The sequence below is a fragment of the Anolis sagrei genome, chromosome 9, assembly GCF_037176765.1.
Source record: "Anolis sagrei isolate rAnoSag1 chromosome 9, rAnoSag1.mat, whole genome shotgun sequence".
NCBI lineage: Eukaryota > Metazoa > Chordata > Lepidosauria > Squamata > Dactyloidae > Anolis > Anolis sagrei.
In genome coordinates this window covers 12,050,132-12,072,378 of record NC_090029.1, presented here as the reverse complement: position 1 = coordinate 12,072,378, position 22,247 = coordinate 12,050,132, and the positions used below count along the sequence as shown (strand labels likewise).

General features: G+C 45.4%; 1 protein-coding gene across 1 annotated transcript in view; it reads right to left on the bottom strand.

Moving 5' to 3' along the window:
• MYO1E (myosin IE) overlaps positions 1–22,247 on the bottom strand; it is a 118,173-nt gene that overhangs the window by 52,972 nt on the left and 42,954 nt on the right. Inside the window, exons 3-5 of the mRNA XM_067471288.1 lie at positions 13,546–13,635; positions 9,750–9,844; positions 391–478 (exon numbers count right to left, since the gene is read on the bottom strand). Of these exons, the coding sequence (XP_067327389.1) occupies positions 391–478; positions 9,750–9,844; positions 13,546–13,635 (273 nt within the window). The remainder of the gene's footprint in view (positions 1–390; positions 479–9,749; positions 9,845–13,545; positions 13,636–22,247) is intronic.

Sequence of the window (22,247 nt, the reverse complement as noted above, 5' to 3'; positions counted from 1 at the left end):
TTATAAATCGCATGATGCTGCCTGCAGATACCATGGGACTACACTGCCACAACATGAGAGGGACTCAACACAAACGCAGCGTTGCTATTCTCCTTTCGCTCGGGGGGTTAAAAGCCTTCAGAGACTCCAATAGAGACTCCAAGGCAGAAGCCTATTGCCCTCCTGAGTAGCTTTTGGCAGAATCTCTCTTCCTGCCATGGGAATCTTCTGAGAAATTCCTAGTTTCCGGACCTCCGGCCTTTTTCAACCCTCCTCTCTTGCCCATCTCCTTCTTGGATTGTATTTCCCAGAATGGGACACAATGTCATTCCAGGCAAAAAAAAAGCCAAATAGAGTGGAACTGGGACTTTCTCTCTCTCTTGATGGATGGATGCAGATGGACAGACTCACCTGCACTTTGGGGCCTCCTCCCGATATTTTGGAGATGTAGCCCATGATGTACTTGGCGCCCACTGTCTTCCCAGCACCGCTTTCGCCACTGAAAGGAGAAATGAGGCTTCCGTTAGGAGAAAGAAGACCCAGCATAGCAATGGAGAATGGCCCTCCCAGGACCCTCCGCCTGTATGTCGTCTCCTCAAAAATGTAGTCCTCCTTGTTTACTAAGTGATGTGCCCCAACATCGCAAAATGGGAATGCATTTTCAAATGGGACCATTGATAAAACCACAAAGCTTCCCAGAACTAAGCAATGACCCAGGTTTTCTCCTCTTAAACCCTGCTTTCCCCCTTCTGCAGCTTGCTTCCTCTCAGAGAAGGCCTCCTTTATAACATCTCCATGGCAACACTCTGGACCTCTGTCATCTCTCCCTCTGGGGTCACCTTATATCTAGAATCCTAGAGTTGGAAGAGACCTGGTGGGCCATCCAGTCCAACCCCATTCTGCCAAGAAGCAGTAAAATCATATTCAAAGCACCCCCGGCAGATGGCCACCCAGCCTCTGCTTCAAAGCCTCCAAAGAAGGAGCCTCCACCACACTCCCTTCGGGGCAGAGAGAGAGTTCCACTGCCAAATTGTTCTCTTAAGGTTACATGCCCTCTTACCATTACTGCCCAAGCAGGGAGCTTTGAGAAGGTTGAACAGAAGCTCTCCGAAGCTCTAGGTGCTCTTACTGCCTATTACAGGGAAAACCAGCTGATCCCTAATCTATCTAAAACACAGACATGTGCCTTTCACCTTAAGAACAGACAAGCATCCCGAGCTCTGAGGATGACCTGGGAAGGAATCCCACTGGAGCATTGCAGCGCACCCAAATACCTGGGAGTCACTCTGGACCGTGCCCTGCCCTACCAGAAGCACTGCCTGAACATCAAAATTATGTATTGTCGAAGGCTTTCATGGCTGGAATCACTAGGTTCTTGTGGGTTTTTTTCAGGCTATAGGGCCATGTTCTAGAGGCATTTCTCCTGACGTTTCGCCTGCATCTATGGCAAGAATCCTCAGAGGTAGTGATTTTGTCATTTGGGAGTTGTAGTTGCTGGGATCTAGAGTTCACCTACGATCCAAGAGCATTCTGAACTCCATCAACGATGGAATTGAACCAAACTTGGCACACAGTTCTCCCATGACCAACAGAAAATACTGGAAGGGTTTGGTGAGCAGTGTCCTTTGGTTTTGGAGTTGTAGTTCACCTACTTCCAGAGAGCACTGTGGACTCAAACAATGATGGATCTGGACCAAACTCTACACGAAGACTCAATATGCCCAAATGTGAACACTGGTGGAGTTTGGGGAAAATAGAATATTGGGAGTTGTAGTTGCTGGGATTTATAGATCATCTACAATCACAGAGCATTCCGAACCCCACCAACGATAGAATTGGGCCAAACCTCCCACACAGAACCCCTATGCCCACCAGAGTGGGCCACAGCAACACATGGCAGGGGACGGCTAGTACACACACACACGCGCGCGCTATATATATATATATGTGTGTGTGTATGTATATGTATATATATGTATATATATGTATATATGTATATATATATTCCAAAATTGAGACAGAACCTTTTGGTTGCTTCCGTTTTTAGGACAATGAGCCCCATGGTATCAAAAATGTCATGGATTCACCCCAATTGAGGGTGACCACCTGGGTGGGAACCTTCCTTTTGCCTTTCTCCCCCGGGTGAATTGTTTTGCGATCCAGAACCTGCTCTGGCATCTCCCTCTCGAGCCCACTTGGACCAAAGGAGGACAAGTGCCCACTCCCCAACCTCTCCTTCCAGAGGACCTCTCCTCCCTTTGCCTGGGACTGCTTTCCCAGAAGAAGGAAGGCCATTGGTGTTCTCCTTCCGTCCCCAAAGCGGCCTCTTGAGTTTCAGGCAGAAAGGAAAGGAAGGCAATGAGCGCGGTGACTCAAAGAAAACAAGGCCATTTCGATTGGGTTACCATCCAAGGCTGCAAGGCTCGCTCGCCTTCCCCGGGCTCTGAAAAGGAGGAGAGGCAAAGCCAGCCCTAAACTTAGATGAGTCACCACCGAGTTATAAAAAGAAAGCCTGGGTTTCTTCCACCTCGAAAAACCAAAACACACAAAACATAAACCAATGGCGGGCATTTCTGCTTCCCAGGATGAAGTCCACCTTTATAATTAGCACAGGTTTGGAGGGTGAACCCCCCCCCCCCCAAATAGAAAGGGAAAAGGGCAAACAAATAATCATGTGTTGGGGGACGTATTGCGGAAAGGGAACTGCTGGCAAAGTGGAATTGTGGCTCTGTTTTTGATGTGTTTCAGCTTTTACACTCACAAAGCAAACATGGAATTGCTGTGTTTACATTGGTATAGCCCTATTTATATCGGTTTGCCTTGTTTCTAAATTGCTCTGCGTCACTTTTCGTTTGCTGTGCCTTGATCATATTTTTAACATGATCTCATACTGTTTTAAATTAGCGGAGTTTAGAAATGAACGCTGGTTTAAGAATTTTTTAAAAATCTTTTTAATTGCTTTCTATTATTAGCTTGCAAGGCGGCTCACGATTTGAGAAAAGCGGGATATAAAGTACATACACAAATAGATCTGCATCAAAGCCCTTGGGGCACGGCTCCCCTGCACTCCTAATCACTCCTAAATAACAACAACAACAACAACAACAACCAAATGGCCACCTCTTGTTTTTTCTCACTCCCTTGATGCAGATCTCTTAGGGGGAAAAAACACTTCTTGATTGGTTTTTTATGAATGGTCCCATTAGAGAATGCATAAGGAGATGGGTGTTGCAACCCAGAGCAGGAAACTGGACCCTCAGACAACAATTCATCACACTTGACTTCAGGAAAAACAATCCTCTTTTATTGAAGAAAAATGAGAACAAAAATAGAGGAAATATGCAAGGTAAAGAGCCACAGTAAAAATCAGCAACAAGAAATGTCCATGAACAAGATCAAAAACCCACAGTAACACTGCTAAATCCTGGAACCTGTTAGCAATCCACTAACCGTACTTGAAGCAACTAGGAAGCCTCTTAGGAATAAGGCCACTGGAATCAGGAGACCTGCCAAGGATGATGCTTGAATCTGGAACGATGCCTGGTCTGAAGATACATCCAGGCGCAAGGTACTTAAGGCCGAGAAATCTATTACGTGACACGCCTGCAGGCTTTGTTTACATTTCTCTCAGTCTAGCTGACCTTCGTAAACTTTGAGATTCTCCCCTGCTCTGCCAAATCTGCCCTCTCCTATCCTCATTAGAGAGACCAGGTGTCAGATTCTCTGGAGAGCTAAGACTGGGAGGAAATGGGAGTGAAAGTTCACCGCTTGGCTCTGAAACATTCTCATGGGAATTTGGACTTTCACTTTTCAAGGCTGCAGGAGTTAAGGCTGCAGGAGTTTCACTACACAAACAGTCATCTTTTACATTGCCTTCAGAATCAACATCTTCATTGGCATCAGGAAATACAATCAGAGAATCAGGTTCAGGTTCACACACAGGCTGAACCCCAACAATGGGTGAACTACAATTCCCGCAATCGTGGGTCAATCCTCCCCAAATTAGGCCTGAATGCACAGCTGGCCATGTTGCATCTATGTGCCAAGTTTAGTCCAGATCCGACATTCACTGGGTTGTAGGTGAACTATAAGTCCCCAATTCACAGGGCAATCACCCCCCAAACTCCACCTGTATTCACACTTGGGCATGTTGGGTCTGTGTGCCATGTTTGGTCCAGATCTGTCATTGTTGGGGTTCAGAGTGTTCTGGATGCAAAGGAGAACTGTAAGTCCCATACGGGTGGGTTAGTCCCCCAAACCCTTCCAGTATGATATTTAAATGATATTATAATTATAATAACATATTTTATATTAAATGTAATATTACTAATAATATTACAGTATAATGTTATAGTACAATGTAATATATAATATTAATATTGTGCTATGATAATAATATAATATATTGTATTTACTTTTTACTTGTAAGCCGCTCTGAGTCCCCTTCGGGGTGAGAAGGTGGCATATAACGTCGTAAATAAATACATACATACATATGTTCTGTTGGTCATGGGGGTTTTGTGTCTGGTTTAGGCCCGTCATTTGTGGGGGTCACAATGCTCTGTAGAAATGGGTGAAGGTACTGCAATTCCCATCGATCCTGGTCCATCCTCCCCTAATCTGCACCAAGATGAAAAGTGGGTCATGGGGGGGGGGGGGGGAGGAGAGAGTCTGTGGGACAAGTTTGGTCCAGACCCATCATTCTTGGGGTTATATACCCCATCATCCATGGCAAGTGTGGTACAGATTCATCATTGGTTGGGTTCACAGTGCTCTCTGGATGTAGGTGAACTACAACTTCTATAAATCAAGGTCAATTCCCTCCAAACCTGGGTTGTTGTAGGTTTTTCCGGGCTATATGGCCATGTTCTGGAGGCAATGGAGAAAATGCCTCCAGAACATGGCCATATAGCCCGGAAAAACCTACAAAAACCCAGTGATTCTGGACATGAAAGCCTTCGACAATACACCCCCCAAACCTCTTGTTCAGTTGGTGATCAATTCCTATTTGCCGTGTGCCATACGAAAGGGTAGGAAAGGGTTAGGGGATCTGGACCAAACTTGGCACGAATACTCCAATATGGCCAAATCTGAACACTGGTGGAGTTTGGGGAAAATAGACCTTGACATTTGGGAGTTGTAGTTGCTAGGATTTATAGTTCACCTACAATCCAAGAGCATTCTGAACTCCACCAACGATGGAATTGAACCAAACTTGGCACACAGAACTCCCATCTCCAACAGAAAACACTGGAAGTATTTGGTGGGTATTGATCTTGAGTTTGGGAGTTGTAGTTCACTTACATCCAGAGAGCACTGTGGACTCAAAGAATGATGGATCTGGACCAAACTTGGCACGAATACTCAATATGGACAAATCTGAACCCTGGTGGAGTTTGGGGAAAATAGACCTTGACATTTGGGAGTTGTAGTTGCTAGGATTTATAGTTCACCTACAATCCAAGAGCATTCTGAACTCCACCAACGATGGAATTGAACCAAACTTGGCACACAGAACTCCCATCTCCAACAGAAAACACTGGAAGTATTTGGTGGGTATTGATCTTGAGTTTGGGAGTTGTAGTTCACTTACATCCAGAGAGCACTGTGGACTCAAAGAATGATGGATCTGGACCAAACTTGGCACGAATACTCAATATGGCCAAATCTGAACACTGGTGGAGTTTGGGGAAAATAGACCTTGACATTTGGGAGTTGTAGTTGCTAGGATTTATAGTTCACCTACAATCAAAGAGCATTCTGAACTCCACCAACGATGGAATTGAACCAGACTTGGCACACAGAACTCCCATCTCCAACAGAAAACACTGGAAGTATTTGGTGGGCATTGATCTTGAGTTTGGGAGTTGCAGTTCACTTATATCCAGAGAGCACTGTGGACTCAAAGAATGATGGATCTGGACCAAACTTGGCACGAATACTCAATATGGCCAAATCTGAACACTGGTGGAGTTTGGGGAAAATAGACCTTGACATTTGGGAGTTGTAGTTGCTAGGATTTATAGTTCACCTACAATCAAAGAGCCCCTTGAACCCCACCAACGATAGAATTGGGCCAAACTTCCTACACAAAACTCCCATGACCAACAGAAAATACTGTAGGTTCTTGTGGGTTTTTTCGGGCTATAGAGCCATGTTCTAGAGGCATTTCTCCTGACGTTTCGCCTGCATCTATGGCAAGCTTCCTCAGAGGTAGTGAGGTCTGTTGGAAGTAGGAAAAATGGGTTTATATATCTGTGGAATGGCTGGGGTGGGGCAAGGAGCTCTTCCCTGCTGCAGTTAGGTGTGAATGTTTAGCTGATCACCTTCATTAGCATTTGAAGGCCTGCCTGAGTCTGGGAAAATCTGTTGCTGGGAGGTGTTAATCTGTGCATACTGTGTTTTCTGATGGTCTTTGGCGACCCCTCTGACAGCCCCTCACAATCCCCCCAAGGGTCCCGACCCCCAGGTTGAGAAACACTGGTATAAGTGGACACCTCTGCCATAGACACATTTTCACTTTTATTATGTGTATATATTCTTATTGTTGTTATTATTATTAAATCAACCTAAGCCTTGCCTTCTTCACTCCACCCAAGAAGGAAATGCTGAGAATACTTTTTCCAAATGATCCATCGAATTAGGAGTAAGTCTGGAGTCCTTGTGCCTTTGGGGTCCATTACAAAGCCTCTCTCTTCAAAGACAAAGGCCCAGAGCAGCTCTTCCCCTCCTTTGCTCCGCGGGGAGAATTCCCGTCCATCGGCCACAGAGGGAACACTTTATTTTTAAGCCCCAGGAACCCAGGAATAGCACAGAAGAAACCACAAGGATGATATGTTGTGGGGGAAAGAAAGAAAGAAAACCAGGGTGGCCGCTCCCAGCGCCAGGGAGTAGGACACACACATTTCCTTGCATCGACTGCTTTCTTCTAGAGCAGTGGTTCTCAACCTTCCTAAGGCCGTGACCCCATGTTGTGGTGACCCCCAATCATTAAAATTGTTGTTGTTGATAATTCAGAACTACTATTATGAATTGTAGTGTAAATATCCGATATGCAGGGTGTATTCTCATTCACTGGACCAAATTTGGCACAAATACTCAATATGCCTAAATTTGAATACCGGTGGGGTTGGGAAAGGAGCCCCCGGTGGCGCAGTGGGTTAAAGCACTGAGCTGCTGAGCTTGTTGATCGAAAGGTCACAGGTTCAATTCCGGGGAGCGGTGTGAGCTTCCGCTGTCAGCCCTAGCTTCTGCCAACATAGCAGTTCGAAAACATGCAAAAAAAAATGTGAGTAGATCAATAGGTAACGGGAAGGTAACGGCGCTCCATGCAGTCATGCTGGCCACATGACCTTGGAGGTGTCTATGGACAACGCCGGCTCTTCGGCTTAGAAATGGAGATGAGCGCCACATCCCAGAGTCAGACATGACCTTGGAGGTGTCTATGGACAACGCCGGCTCTTCGGCTTAGAAATGGAGATGAGCGCCACACCCCAGAGTCAGACATGACTGGACTTAATGTCAGGGGACTACCTTTACCTTTACCTGGGAAGGGAGATTGATTTTGAAATTTGGGAGTTATAGTTGCTGGGATTTATAGTTCGCCTACAATCAAAGAGCATTCTGAGCGCCATCAACAATGGAATTGAACCAATCTTGGCACACACACCTCCAATGACCAACAGAAATATATTGGAAGGGTTTGGTGTGCACTGACCTTGAGTTTGGGAGTTGTAGTTCATGTACAGTGAAGACATCTGCCCTTGCGCTGTGATACTCTGCTGCTGAGTACGTATGCCCAGTGTGGAACACATCTCACCACACTAAAACAGTGGATGTGGCTCTTAATGAGACATGCCGCATTATCACGGGGTGTCTGCGCCCCACACCACTGGAGAAATTACACTGCTTAGCCGGTATTGCACCACCTGACATCCGCTGGGAAGTAGCAGCCAATAGTGAAAGGACCAAGGCAGAGACATCTCCAGCTCATCCCCTGTTTGGGTATCAGCCAGCACGTCAATGACTTAAGTCTAGAAATAGTTTTCTAAGATCTACAGAGACACTCGCTGAAACACCTCAGCAAGCGAGAGTCCAAAAGTGGCAGGTTCAAACCCAGAACCTCAACCAATGGCTGATACCAAATAAGAGACTCCCCCCTGGGCACACAGAAGACTGGGCGACTTGGAAGGCGCTGAACAGACTGCGCTCTGGCACCACGAGATGCAGAGCCAACCTTAAGAAATGGGGCTACAAAGTGGAATCCTCGACACGCGAGTGTGGAGGAGAGTAAACCACTGACCACCTGCTGCAATGCAACCTGAGCCCTGCCAGGTTGCATTGCACAATGCACAATGGAGGACCTTCTTGCGGCCACACCAGAGGCACTCCAAGTGGCCAGACACTGGTCAAAGGACATTTAATCAACTACCAAACTCACAAATTTTGTATTTTGTCTGTTTGTTTGCTTTTTTCTGTTAGAAATGTAATATAATTTGACTGGTTGTCCTGACATGACAAATAAATAAAATAAATAGTTCAGAGAGCACTATGGACTCGAACAATGATAGATCTGGGCCAAATTTGGCACGAAAACTCAATATGCCCAAATGTGAACACTAGTGGAGTTTGGGGAAAATAGGCCTTGACATTTGGGAGTTGTAGTTTATGGGATTTATAGTTCACCTACAATCAAAGAGCATTCTGAACTCCACCAATGATAGAATTGGGCCGAACTTCCCACACAGAACCCCCATGACCAACAGAAAATACTGTGGTTTTTTATTGTCTTTGGGGACCCCTCTGACACCCCCTCGTGACCCGCGCAGGGGTCTCGACCCCCAGGTTGGGAAACACTGTTCTAGAGTCAGAAGGGTCCCCCAAAGGCCATCCAGTTCAGCCACTTTTCTGCCAGAAAGGAAGGAAGACACAATCCAAGCCCTCCTAACAGGTGCCTATCCAACCCCTCCTCCTCAACAACAACAACAAGAACAACAACAATTTCCTTTTACAATCCTGCATGATCTCTTCGATCCTCAGGGAGGCCCTCCTCTCACTCCCACCTCCATCACAAGCGCGACTTGTGGGGACGAGGGAGACAGCCTTCTCCGTTGTGGCCCCTTAGCTTTGGAACTCGCTACCTAGTGAGATTAGGCAAGCCCCCACCCTGGCAGCCTTTATGAGAGATCTAGAAACCTGGCTCTTCCGGTGTGCCTTTGACGAATGAACACATATCCCCATATCATGTCTGTCCCCCTATTATTATTATTATTATTATTATTATTATTATTACCAACAACAACAATAGAACCATAGAATCCTAGGGTTCGAAAGGACCCACAAAGGCCATCCAGTCCAACCCTTTTCTGCCAGGAAGAAAGGATGACACAATTTGACTCCTCCCAACAGTTGGCCATTCAGCCCCTGCTAAATAATAATACAACCATAATATCCTAGCGTTGGACACAATCCAAGCCCTCCCAACAGATGGCCATCTAGCCCCTGCTTAATAATAATAAAAATGCATAGAATCCTAGAGTTGGCCACCCAGTCAACGCTTTTCTGCCAGACAGGAAAGAAGACCAATCCAACCCCTCCCAACAGATGGCCACTCAGCCCTGATTAATAAGAATAGAACTCTAGAATCCTAGGATTGGAAGGGGACCCCAAAAGCCATCTAGTCAGACCCCCTTCTTTCTGCCAGGCAGGAAAGGCAACATCCGATTCCTCCCGACAGATGGGCATCCAGCCGAAGCCAATGAGTCCCTCACCTGATGATGACGCACTGGTTCTCCCTGTCGATGATCATGTTCCGGTACATGTTGTCCGCTAGAGCATAGATGTGGGGCGGGTTCTCGTACTGAGCCTGGCGGGGTGCAAAAGGAATGAGTCAGCGGCATAGAAAGTTACAATAGCCTTCCTATTTAAGACGTAAAATACATGACGGGATCTTGTCGCACCTTTTGAGAAAACGAAGGTGGAGGCATACACTCACATCGACTTCCTAAATACCTTTTGTTTGTGTGTGTTTTATCGTATGTGTGTGTGTATACACACATGTATACATATGATAATAATCTCCCCCTATATCTTATATCCCTATATATTTCCTATGTTTTTGTAGTGCTGTGAACTGCTTTGCCTCTCAATCAAAAGATCATTAGGATTTTACCTGGGAATTTTAAAAATACTGTTAATATTTAACCTGCTTTAATGTTCATATATGTGTATACTAGCCATCCCCTGCCATGTGTTGCTGTGGTCCAGTTTGTGTATATGTATTTTGTGTGTGTATATGTGTGTATATATATATTTGTGTATATATGTAGGTATGTGTGCTTGCGTATATATATGTGGTTTTGTGCATGCGTTCTAATGTTGTGTGTATATATTTGTGTAAATGTGTATATATGTGTGTGTTTGTGTGTATATATATGTGTGTATACATATGTATATATTTGTGTATTTCTTTGTTTATATGTGTATATGTATATATATGTGTATATTTGTGTGTGCTTGTGTATATATGTGGTTTTGTGCATGCGTTCTAATGTGTATATGTGTATATGTGTGTGTTTGTGTGTGTATATGTGTGTATACGTATGTATATATTTGTGTATTTCTTTGTTTATATGTGTATATGTATGTATATGTGTATATTTGTGTGTGCTTGTGTATATATGTGGTTTTGTGCATGCGTTCTAATGTTGTGTATATGTGTATATATGTGTGTGTTTGTGTGTGTATATGTGTGTATACGTATGTATATATTTGTGTATTTCTTTGTTTATATGTGTATATGTATATGTATGTATATGTGTATATTTGTGTGTGCTTGCGTATATATGTGGTTTTGTGCATGCGTTCTAATGTTGTGTATATATTTGTGTATATATGTGTGTTTGTGTGTATATATGTGTGTATACATATGTATATATTTGTGTATTTCTTTGTTTATATGTGTATATGTATATGTCTGTAGGTGTATATGTCTGTGTGTGTAAATGTGTATATTTGTGTGTGCTTGCGTATATATGTAGTTTTGTGCATGCGTTCTAATGTTGTGTGTATATATTTGTGTATATGTGTGTATATGTATGCATATATTCGGATATTTCTTTGTTTATATGTGTATATGTATATGTGTGTAGGTGTATATGTATGTGTGTATATATGTTTATATTTGTGTGTGCTTGCGTATATATGTGTCTGTATGTATGTGTGCATGTGTATATGTATATTTCTGTGTTTATATGTGTATATGTATATTGTGTATATGTGTGTGCTTGTGTATATGCATATATGTGTGTTTATATGTGTGTGTGTATGCGTATATGTATATGTGTGTAGGTATATGTAGGTGTGTGTGTGCTTGCGTATATATATGTGTGTTTGTGTATATGTATGAACATATGTGTATATGTATATATGGTTTATTTTGGGGGGCTTTAAAGTCCATTCTGCAGGTTTTATGTGTGTGTTTAGGGGTGATGGTCACTCGTTGGCCTGATAGGTGCATTGTGTCCAAATTTGGTGTCAATTCGCCCAGTGGTTTTTGAATTATGTTAATCCCACAAACTAACATTACATATTTATTTATATAACTAGCTGTGCCCTGCCACGCGTTGCTGTGGCCTATAGTAAAACTTAGCAAAGTTGAGGTAGATATCTGGACTATTATGAAAGAGAGGTCCCTACCTATTCCTTCCCCCTTTCTCTCCTTTCTTCCTTCTCTACCTCTTTCTTTCTTTCCTTCTTTCACTACTTGGTTTCATCCTTCTCTCTTTCCTTCATTCCCTCCCCCTTTCTTCCTTTGCCTTTCTTCCCTCCCTGTTTGCTTCCTTCTTTCACTTTTTATTTCCTTTTATTTCACCACCATCATAACAATAACAATAATGCAATGCATTGCCTCCGGGACCTGACACCTCTCCCATTCCCCCTAAAAGGGTCTCAGAGGAGGAATAGCATAATCATAATAATAATAGAAATAACAACCTTTACCCGCCACGTGTTGCTATGGCCAATCTTCCCTCTTTCCCTCCTTCTTTCCCTCCCTCCCTCCCTCCCTCCCTCCCTCCCTCCCTCCTTCCTTCCTTCCTTCCTTCCTTCCTTCCTTCCTTCCTTCCTTCCCATCTTTCCTTCTCCTCTTCTTTCTCTATCTCTTTCCTTCCTTCCCCCTTTTTCGTTCTCTTCTGCTGTCTCTCTTTTCTTTCCTTCCATCTTTCCTTTTCTTTCCTTTTCTTCTTCCTCTAACTTTCCTTCCTTCCCCCTTTTTCTTTACCTCCCTTTCTCTTTCTTCCTTCTTTCCTTCCTTCCTGTCTTTCCTAGATTTTGACAGGGCGGGAAGGGGCGGGGTGGGGTTTGGAGGTGGCGTGAAGTAAAAGAAGGTAAGATTGGGGCAGGGGAGTGATGGAGCGTGGGGTTGCGTGTGTGTGTGCGGCAGCGAGGGGAGTCATGGAGCGTGGGGTTGCGTGTGTGTGTGCGGCAGCGAGGGGAGTCATGGAGTGTGGGGTTGCGTGTGTGTGTGCGGCGGCGGGGGGAGTGGGGTTGCTTCTGTGTGTGCGGCGGCGGGGGGAGTGATGGAGCGTGGGGTTGCGTGTGTGTGTGCGGCAGGGGGTGTGTGTGTGTGGGAAGCGGCGCGGCGGGGCTTGGAGTGGGCATGGTTTCCGCAGAGGGAACGTTGGCCGGAAGGCCATGTGCGCGCGCCAGGGAACTTGCGGCTGGGCGCCAATGAGCATGCTCAGTTGTTTTGCCGTTTTGTAAGTGTGTTGTTGTGTTGTTTTTCATTTTGAGTAGATATGTTTGTACCTTGTGGGTTGTGTTATGGGCACGGGGATTTTAGTTAAGTTTTGTTGGGGGATTTTTGAGTTTTGTTGTTTTGCCGTTTTGTGAGTGTGTTGTTGTGTTGTTTTTCATTTTGAGTAGATATGTTTGTACCTTGTGGGTTGTGTTATGGGCACGGGGATTTTGGTTAAGTTTTGTTGGGGGATTTTTGAGTTTTGTTGTTTTGCCGTTTTGTGAGTGTGTTGTTGTGTTGTTTTTCATTTTGAGTAGATATGTTTGTACCTTGTGGGTTGTGTTATGGGCATGGGAATTTTGGTTAAGTTTCGTTGGGGGGTTTTTGAGTTTTGTTTCCTCGTTGGATGCCCCTAACAAATTTATATATATAGATTTCAAATTGTGATGCTTTTATGTTAAGCTGCTTTGAGTCCCCTTTGGTGGAGATGCAGTGAGGTATACATATATAATCATCATCCTCCTCATCATCATTTACATCAGTGGTTCTCAACCTGGGGTCCCCAGATGTTTTTGGCCTCCAACTCCCAGAAATCCTAACAACTGGTAATCTGGCTGGGATTTCTGGGAGTTGTAGGCCTAAAACATCTGGGGACCCCAGGTTGAGAACCACTGATTTACATCTTCTCTCCCAAAGGAAACTTGAAGCTGATAGAAGATTCAAAGCAGGATATACATCAATATACGGATCATAACACAATCCCTTCTCAGGTGCGACAGAAGGGTGAGGTCTTGTATTTTCAAACAGAGCAGAGAGAAGCCCATACTGACCGCTCCTTGGTACATCTCGACCTCTTTCTCCCCAAAATACGGCATCTGCTTGAAGGGATTCACGGAGATCAAAACGGATCCAATGTAGGTCTGGGTTGGAAACAGTCAAGGTCTGCTCTGAGTTTTAGTCCAAGCTTTAAAGTTGGCATTGCAGAAATAGATGCAGGGTGTAAAAGAATTATATGTAATGTCACACCACTGGACAATAGTATGGTAGCGAGTTGATGTTAGATGTGAGTAATGGTAGAGTGAACACTACTTCAGTCTTCTTTTGGTTTAATGCTGCCACCACCCAAGATGTCTTAATAATAATAATAATAATAATAATAATAATAATCCTTTATTTATACCCCGCTAACATCTCCCAAAGGACTCGGTGCGGCTTACAAGAGGCCGAGGCCCAACACATCAATAAAACAGCATAACAAATACAACAATAAATAAACTCATAAAACAAGCAATAAACATTAAAACAACAGCAATAAACATTAGACAATAACACCATGACACATTTAAAATTAAGGCTGGGCCAAATGTAATGATTAAAATTTTAAAATGCTGAACATGACAGGCGAGATGGATAGGTTTTTGGAGATAAGTGCGGTGTGCAGACAATCTTAATCTCTAGTAAAGTGCATTTGGGACATGATGTTTGGAGTTTCCTATTCTGGGAAGGCACACTGGAACAACCACGTCTTCAAGCTCTTCCTAAAGACTGCCAATGTTGGGGCTTGTCTGGTATCCTTAGGGAGAGAGTTCCAGAGTTGGGGGGCCACCATGGAGAAGGCCCTGTCCCTCGTCCCCACCAATCGCACTTGCGACACAGGTGGGATCGTGAGCAGGGATGATCGGAGAGATCGTGTGGGTTCATATACGGAGATGTGGTCACGCAGGTAAGCGGGTCCCAAACCGTTTAGGGCTTTGTAGGTGAGCACCTGCACCTTGAATTGGGACCAGAAGATGAACGGCAGCCAATGGAGCTCCTTAAACAGGAGGGTTGACCTCTCTCTGTAAGGAGCACCAGTTAACAACCTGGCCGCCACCCGTTGGACCAGTTGGAGTTTCCGGGCCATTTTCAAGGGCAGCCCCACATAAAGAGCATTACAGTAGTCCAATCTGGAGGTGACTAAGGCATGGACCACCCTGGCCAGATCCGCCTTCACGAGGTACGGTCGCAGTTGGTGCATGAGTCTCAATTGTGCAAAAGCCCTCCCGGCCACTGCCGACGCCTGAGCTTCAAGCGTGATGAGTCCAAGAGGACACCCAAACTGCGGACCTGTGACTTCAGGGGGAGTGTAACCTCGTCCAGCACAGGTTGCCACCCTATACCCCGATCTGGTTTACGATGGACCAGAAGGACCTCTGTCTTGTCAGGATTAATCTTCAGCTTGTTTTTCCTCATCCAGACAGCCACAGCGGCCAGGCACTCATCCAGCACCCAAGCGGCTTCCTTGGAATTAGGTGGAAAGGAGTAGTAGAGTTGTGTGTCATCTGCCTAGAGATGGCACCCAACTCCAAAACCCCGGATGACCTCTCCCAACGGTTTCATGTAGATGTGAAAAAGCATGGGAGACTTAGGATTTTTAAAGTGAGTTTCTGAGGTAAACTTTTCCCCTTCTCTGCCAACACAGCTCTTCCCTTAGCTCCCAAAATGACTGTTTGGGTGACCTTTCTGTAGTATTAGGATGTTAAAGAGGCTAGAATTATCACAAAAGATTACTGATAGATTGAGGAACGATAGAGGCTTCTTAAAAGTCAAACAGAGAAAAGGTTTATTAATAAAAACAGACAACTGACTTCTTTTGAGAGGCACAAACGCTTGACTTGTTACTATAGCACAATATCTTAATGATTGCTTAAAAAGAGTTTCTTGACTTGGTTACAAACAGAGCTAATCTCACAGATATAGCTACTGGTTACAAAAAAATCCCTCACTCTACTTCAGTGAAATAGCAATGAGAGCTTGACTAACCTATCCCAGGCTGTCTTCTGAGTAATTAGCCAACTCTCCCCAGAGTCTTTACAGCTAACTTACTCAAACTAGAGAGCAAATCCCTTGTTTTATCTCACACAAGCAATCAGGAGGCTGCCTGACCTTTCTTGTCAACTAATCAGCCCTGCCTGACATACACACTCTCTCTCTCAGAAATACCCAGTCTCAAAACCCACTTCTTCGCCCTCCAGTTCCCAAATCTCTTCTCTCAAGCTCAGAAGCTGAAATCTTTTTCCCTCCCAAGACTTGGCTCCTCCTCCTCTGCTCTAGCCAATCCCAGGAGACCTCCAACTCCTCCCTCAAGATGGCTGCTTTACTGGCAGACACGCTCAAAATGGAGGTTTGCCCTACTGTCTTCCCAGGCTTCTATTCTGACCTATAGGTAAGAGTCATTACACAGGGCTTTAAAGCCCAGGCTAAACCCCCATGTCGATTCCCCATCTTGCAGCGCCAGAAGGGACAGAGAGTTTCATCTACGCTGATGATCGTGCCATTACTGCTCAAGCAGGGAGATTTGAGATGGTAGAACAGAAGCTCTCTGAAGCTCTAGGTGCTCTTACTGCCTATTACAGGGAAAACCAACTGATCCCCAACCCATCTAAAACACAGACATGTGCCTTTCATCTCAAGAACAGACAAGCATCCCGAGCTCTGAAGATCACCTGGGAAGGAATCCCACTGGAGCATTGCAGCGCACCCAAATATCTGGGAGTCACTCTGGACCGTGCTCTTACCTACAAGAAGCACTGCCTGAACATCAAGCAAAAAAAGGGTGCTAGAAACAATATCATACGAAAGCTGACTGGCACAACCTGGGGATCACAACCAGATACAGTGAAGACATCTGCCCTTGTGCTGTGCCACTCTGCTGCTGAGTATGCATGCCCAGTGTGGAACACATCTCACCACACTAAAGCAGTGGATGTGGCTCTTAATGAGACATGCCGCATTATCACAGGGTGCCTGCACCCTACACCACTGGAAAAATTACACTGTCTAGCCGGTATTGCACCACCTGATATCCGCCGGGAAGTAGCAGCCAATAGTGAAAGGACCAAGGCAGAGACATCTCCAGCCCATCCCCTGTTTGGGTATCAGCCAGCACGTCAACGACTTAAATCTAGAAATAGTTTTCTAAGATCTACAGAGACACTCACTGGAACACCTCAGCAAGCGAGAGTCCAAAAGTGGCAGGCCCAAACCCAGAACCTCAACCAATGGCTGATACCCAATGAGAGACTCCCTCCTGGGCACACAGAGAACTGGGCCACCTGGAAGGCACTGAACAGACTGCGCTCTGGCACCACGAGATGCAGAGCCAACCTTCAGAAATGGGGCTACAAAGTGGAATCCTCGACATGCGAGTGTGGAGAGGAGCAAACCACTGACCACCTGCTGCAATGCACCCTGAGCCCTGCCACATGCATAAGGGAGGACCTTCTTGCAGCAACACCAGAGGCACTCCAAGTGGCCAGATACTGGTCAAAGGACATTTAATCAACTCTCATACTCACAAATTTTGTAATCTGCTCGTTTGCTTTGTTCTGTTAGAAATGTAATATAATTTGACTGGTTGTTCTGACACGACAAATAAATAAGCGCCACGAGGGGAGGTGGCATTTTCTCTCCCTCCGCAAAGAAGAGTATAACCAACACTAGTTGATAAATAATACCAACAGCACTCGATCCTACGCTTTGTGTTCCTGGGTCATCAAAGTAATTTCCCAGGTGATTCTGTCCTCAAAACAGGGGAAAGTAGATTAAATTGCCAAAACGCTTGGCTCTCTTTCTGCAATGAATCCCACATCACCAAGTCTCAACTAAAACAAAGTTCCTGGAGCAGAACAACGACTCCCAAAGTAAAGACCACACAATTAAAAAGGAGCAACACTTTCAAAACAGGAACAGAACATTTTTCAAATTTTGTGACATGTTGTTGTTGTTCTTGTTATACCCCACAACTGTCAGTTGCATAAACTCTAAGGTTAAATCAATGTGGGATGGCCATGCTTTCCATCACGGAAATTATAGATGAAGACTGGACCATGGCCCAAAAAGACAAAACTCTGCGTTGAACACGGACCATCAGGCAAAGACCATTCGATGACCCAGAATCGCCCTACTCTCGCTCAATGAGCCAAAACACTACAAAAGCCAAGTTATAGCAATTGCTTCTCTGAGAAAAAGCCAGTGGATCAATCAGCCATCTTTCTGGGCTTCTGGGGTTTTCAGTATTTCAGCACTGTCTGAATATCAAGCAAAAAGTGGGCGCTAGAAACAATATCATACGAAAGCTGACTGGCACAACCTGGGGATCACAACCAGACACAGTGAAGACATCTGCCCTTGCGCTTTGCTACTCTGCTGCTGAATATGCATGCCCAGTGTGGAACACATCTCACCATGCTAAAACATGATGTGGCTCTTAATGAGACATGCCGCATTATCACGGGGTGTCTGCGCCCTACACCACTGGAGAAATTACACTGTTTAACCGGTATTGCCCCACCTGACATCCGCCGGGAAGTAGCAGCCAATAGTGAAAGGACCAAGGCAGTGACATCTCCAGCCTATCCCCAGTTTGGGTATCAGTCAGCACGTCAATGACTTAAATCAAGAAATCCTTTTCTAAGATCTACAGAGACACTCGCTGGAACACCTCAGCAAGCGAGACTCCAAAAGTGGCAGGCTCATACCCAGAATCTCAATCAATGGCTGATACCAAATGAGAGACTACCCCCTGGGCACACGGAAAAGTGGGCGACTTGGAAGGCGCTGAACAGACTGCGCTCTGGGACCACGAGATGCAGAGCCAACCTCAAGAAATGGGGCTACAAAGTGGAATCCACGACATGCGAGTGCGGAGAAGAGCAAACCACTGACCACCTGCTGCAATGCAGCCTGAGCCCTGCCACATGCACAATGGAGGACCTTCTTGCGGCAACACCAGAGGCACTCCAAGTGGCCAGATACTGGTCAAAGGACATTTAATCAACTACCAAGCTTGCAAACTTTGTGTTTTGTTTCTTTGTTTGTTTGTTAAAAATGCAATATAACTGTTTTGTTTGCTCCTGACACGATAAATAAATAGCATTTCTATTTGAATTGCTATGGTTTGACAAGAATGATTTTGCCATTAAGGCAAAATCAGCATATTAGTATGTGTGTGTGTATATATACGTATATGTGTTTGTGTGTATATCTGTGTGTGTATATCTGTGTGTGTGTCTGTGTGTGTGACTTTGGTTTGTCTAGGGATAATGGCCGCTTTGCTATGCAAAACCCACACAAACGCTCTCAACAATGAGAATTCAGGAAACACAAGAGAGAGCATTGTTTGGGGGGATCACTGCTGCAAAGTGAGGTCATGCTCAGCCAAGGCAAGGGAGCAAGCATCTTCATCCCATTTCAATATAATGATAACAACATGTAACAAAATCTGAATAATAATAATAATAATAATAATAATAATAATAATTTTCTTCGTGGCCTCTGTGAATGCACACATATGGAGAATCTGCGCCTGCGCAGGCTCCAACGAAAAACTTCCCAATTTGAAATTTTTAAGTGTTGGCGGTAACCCCGTCCAGCTGCCCAGCAGGGCATAAAAGGTGCCCCGCGCGCATAATCCGCAGTTCCTGTTTTTCCGCCACTCAGCTCGCTCAGAATCTTCCTTATTATGTCAACTACAAGATTTAAGCATTGCACCCAATTCTGTAGGAAACTCGCATAAGCATTCGAAGTGTCTCCGCTGCCTCGGCGAGGCCTATAACACTTTGACCTGCAGACATTGCCAGGCGCTGACGGCTCAGTCGAGGAAAAATGGGGCAGCGCGCCTGAAGTTCTTGCTGTACGAGCAGTCGCTAGCTCCACAGCCTTTGACTTCAGCGGTCTCAACTGTCTTCGATGCCTTCCACCTCTTCAGCGACCCAGTCGACAAGGCCGGCCTCGGTAGCTTCGACATCGTCGAGAAGACCTCGGCAAACCAAACAGCCCTGCACGATAACGACGCAGATGGTACGGGCGAGGCGTCCATCGACATCGAGTTCAGTGGCCTCGGTCCGGTCATAATATTTATTTATTTACTGCACTTGTAGACCGCCGTTCTCAGCCCTAGGGCGACTCACGGCGGTGTACAACATATAAAAACCAGGTACAATTTACAACAGAACAATATCACATCAACAGTAAGCAAACAACACTATCAATAATACAGTTACACTAAATCATTCGCGACGTCTCATCATTGAATCACAATCCGAATCTCATTATCCATGTTCCGTTCTAATCGTCATTGCCAATTGTTGCAGCACTTACTCAAACGCCCTCTCAAACAACCACGTCTTTAGTCTCTTGCGGAATGTCATGAGGGAGGGCGCCAGTCTGATGTCCACAGGGAGGGTGCTCCACAGCCGGGGGGCCACCACCGAGAAGGCCCTATCCCTCGTCCCCGCCAGGCGTGCCTGTGAGGCAGGCGGGATCGAGAGAAGGGCCTCCCCGGACGATCTCAAAGTCTTCATGGGCTCATAGGCCGAGATGTGGTCAGACAGGTATTTTGGGCCGGAACCGTTTAGGGCTTTGTAGGCCAACACCAGCAACTTGAATTGGGCCCGGTAGCAAATCGGCAGCCAGTGGAGCTGGTACAGCAAGGGCGTTGTATGCTCCCTGCGTCCTGCTCCTGTTAGTAACATGGCTGCCGCGCGCTGGACTAGCTGGAGCTTCCAAGCCGTCTTCAAGGGCAGCCCCACGTAGAGAGCGTTGCAGTAGTCCAGGCGGGACTACTATCCAGGCGGGACTACTACTAATAATAATCAAGCCATAATCAGAACAAAGGCCATTAAGTCCAGGATTGAAAAAACAGCTAATGACCCAAAATGCAGACTGTGCAAGAAAGCTATTGAAACCATGGACCATCTCCTCAATTGCTGCAGGAAAATCGCACAGCTGGACTACAAACAGAGGCAAAACTCTGTGGCCCAAAGGATTCATTGGAACTTATGTCACAAGGACCAGTAGGAAAGAACTGGTGGGATCATCAACCTGCAAAGGTAGTAGTAGGAAATGAATATGCAAAAATATTGTGGGACTTTCGAATCCGAACACAATACACTAGGTCTCACGATGGTGGAAAAATAAAAAGTTTGGATGATTGATGTCGTCATACCAGGTGACAGTCGCATTGAGGAAGAACAACAGGAAAAACTCAAAATCGAACGGCAAAGGTTCTGGCATCAGCCAGTACAGGGGGTCCCAGTGGTCATCAACACCAAAAGATCTCAGCCGGCATTTGGAAACAATACACATTGACAAAATCCCGATCTGTCAGCTGCAAAAGGCCACCTGACTTGGATCTGTGCACATCATTCGAAAATGCACCACACAGTCCTAGACACTTGGGAAGTGTTCGACTTGTGATTTTGTGATACGAAATCCAGTATGTAGATCTCATTATTATTATTTTTTACTGAGTTCTCAATGCCATTATTTCCTAACTGGTTCTATCCTAAAAAACATGGGGACTTTGCCTTTGTGAGGCCCTTCTAAGCATAACACACAATCGGCTTTGCACATTGTGGTCCCCTTCCTCTTCCGGAGGCAGCAGAACCCCATCAGTGTGTATATATGTATATTTTTCAACACCAAAGTAAACCCTTTGTGGCTCTAAAAAAAGCCTTTGGGGAAATTGGGGGGGATGACATACTTCTGTCACATGCAATATATAGATAGAAGGATAGATAGATATAGTTGAACTTCTCCCCGATGAGTAACAGGGAAATGCAGAACCCTGCAAGGGGAAAAAGACCAAAAAGAGGAAACGGGCTTCTTCCTAACTTGCATCCCGTCTCCTCCGCCCAAAGGCTTGACTTCGTGGCTCCAAAGGCAGCCTTCTGACCCGCAGGAGAGTGTGGAGGAATCCTTATGATTTATTATTATTAGTATTAGACTATGTCTAATTGTTTTTATTCACAAAGTTCATTTCCTACTGGGTTCTACCCTAAAAACATGGAAAAGTGTACTAAACTCCAAAAGCATTGTCTTATGGGAGAGACAGCCAGCATGAGCACATTTTGCTCTAGTTTTCTAATGAATTTCTCCTATTAGTATTATTATTTACATCAGTGGTTCTCAACTACTGCAACGCTCTCTACGTTTAGACTACTGCAACGCTCTCTACGTGGGGTTGCCTTTGAAGACAGCTCAGAAGCTCCAACTAGTCCAACACTCGGCAGCCATGATTCTAACAGGAGCGAAGCGCAGGGAGCATACAACCCCCCTGTTGCGCCAACTCCACTGGCTACCGATCTGCTACTGGGCTGAATTCAAAGTGCTGGCGTTGGCCTTTAAAGCCCTAAACGGTTCCGGCCCAAGCTACCTATCTGACCGCATCTCTGCCTATGAACCCACCAGGAGTTTGAGATCTTCCGGGGAGACCCTGCTCTCGATCCCGCCTGCTTCTCAAGCTCGGCTGGCGGGGACGAGAGATAGGGCCTTCTCGGTGGTGGCCCCTCGGCTGTGGAACGCCCTTCCTACGGACATTAGACTGGCACCATCTCTAATGGTATTCCGCAAAAAGGTGAAGACCTGGATGTTTGTGCAGGCATTTGAGTAATTTAGTGCAATCTGGTAATGGAACATAGGACTGGAACAATGGACGATGAACCTGGACTACGCTTGGATGATGAGAAGATTGGGTACGGTTGTTTTTTGT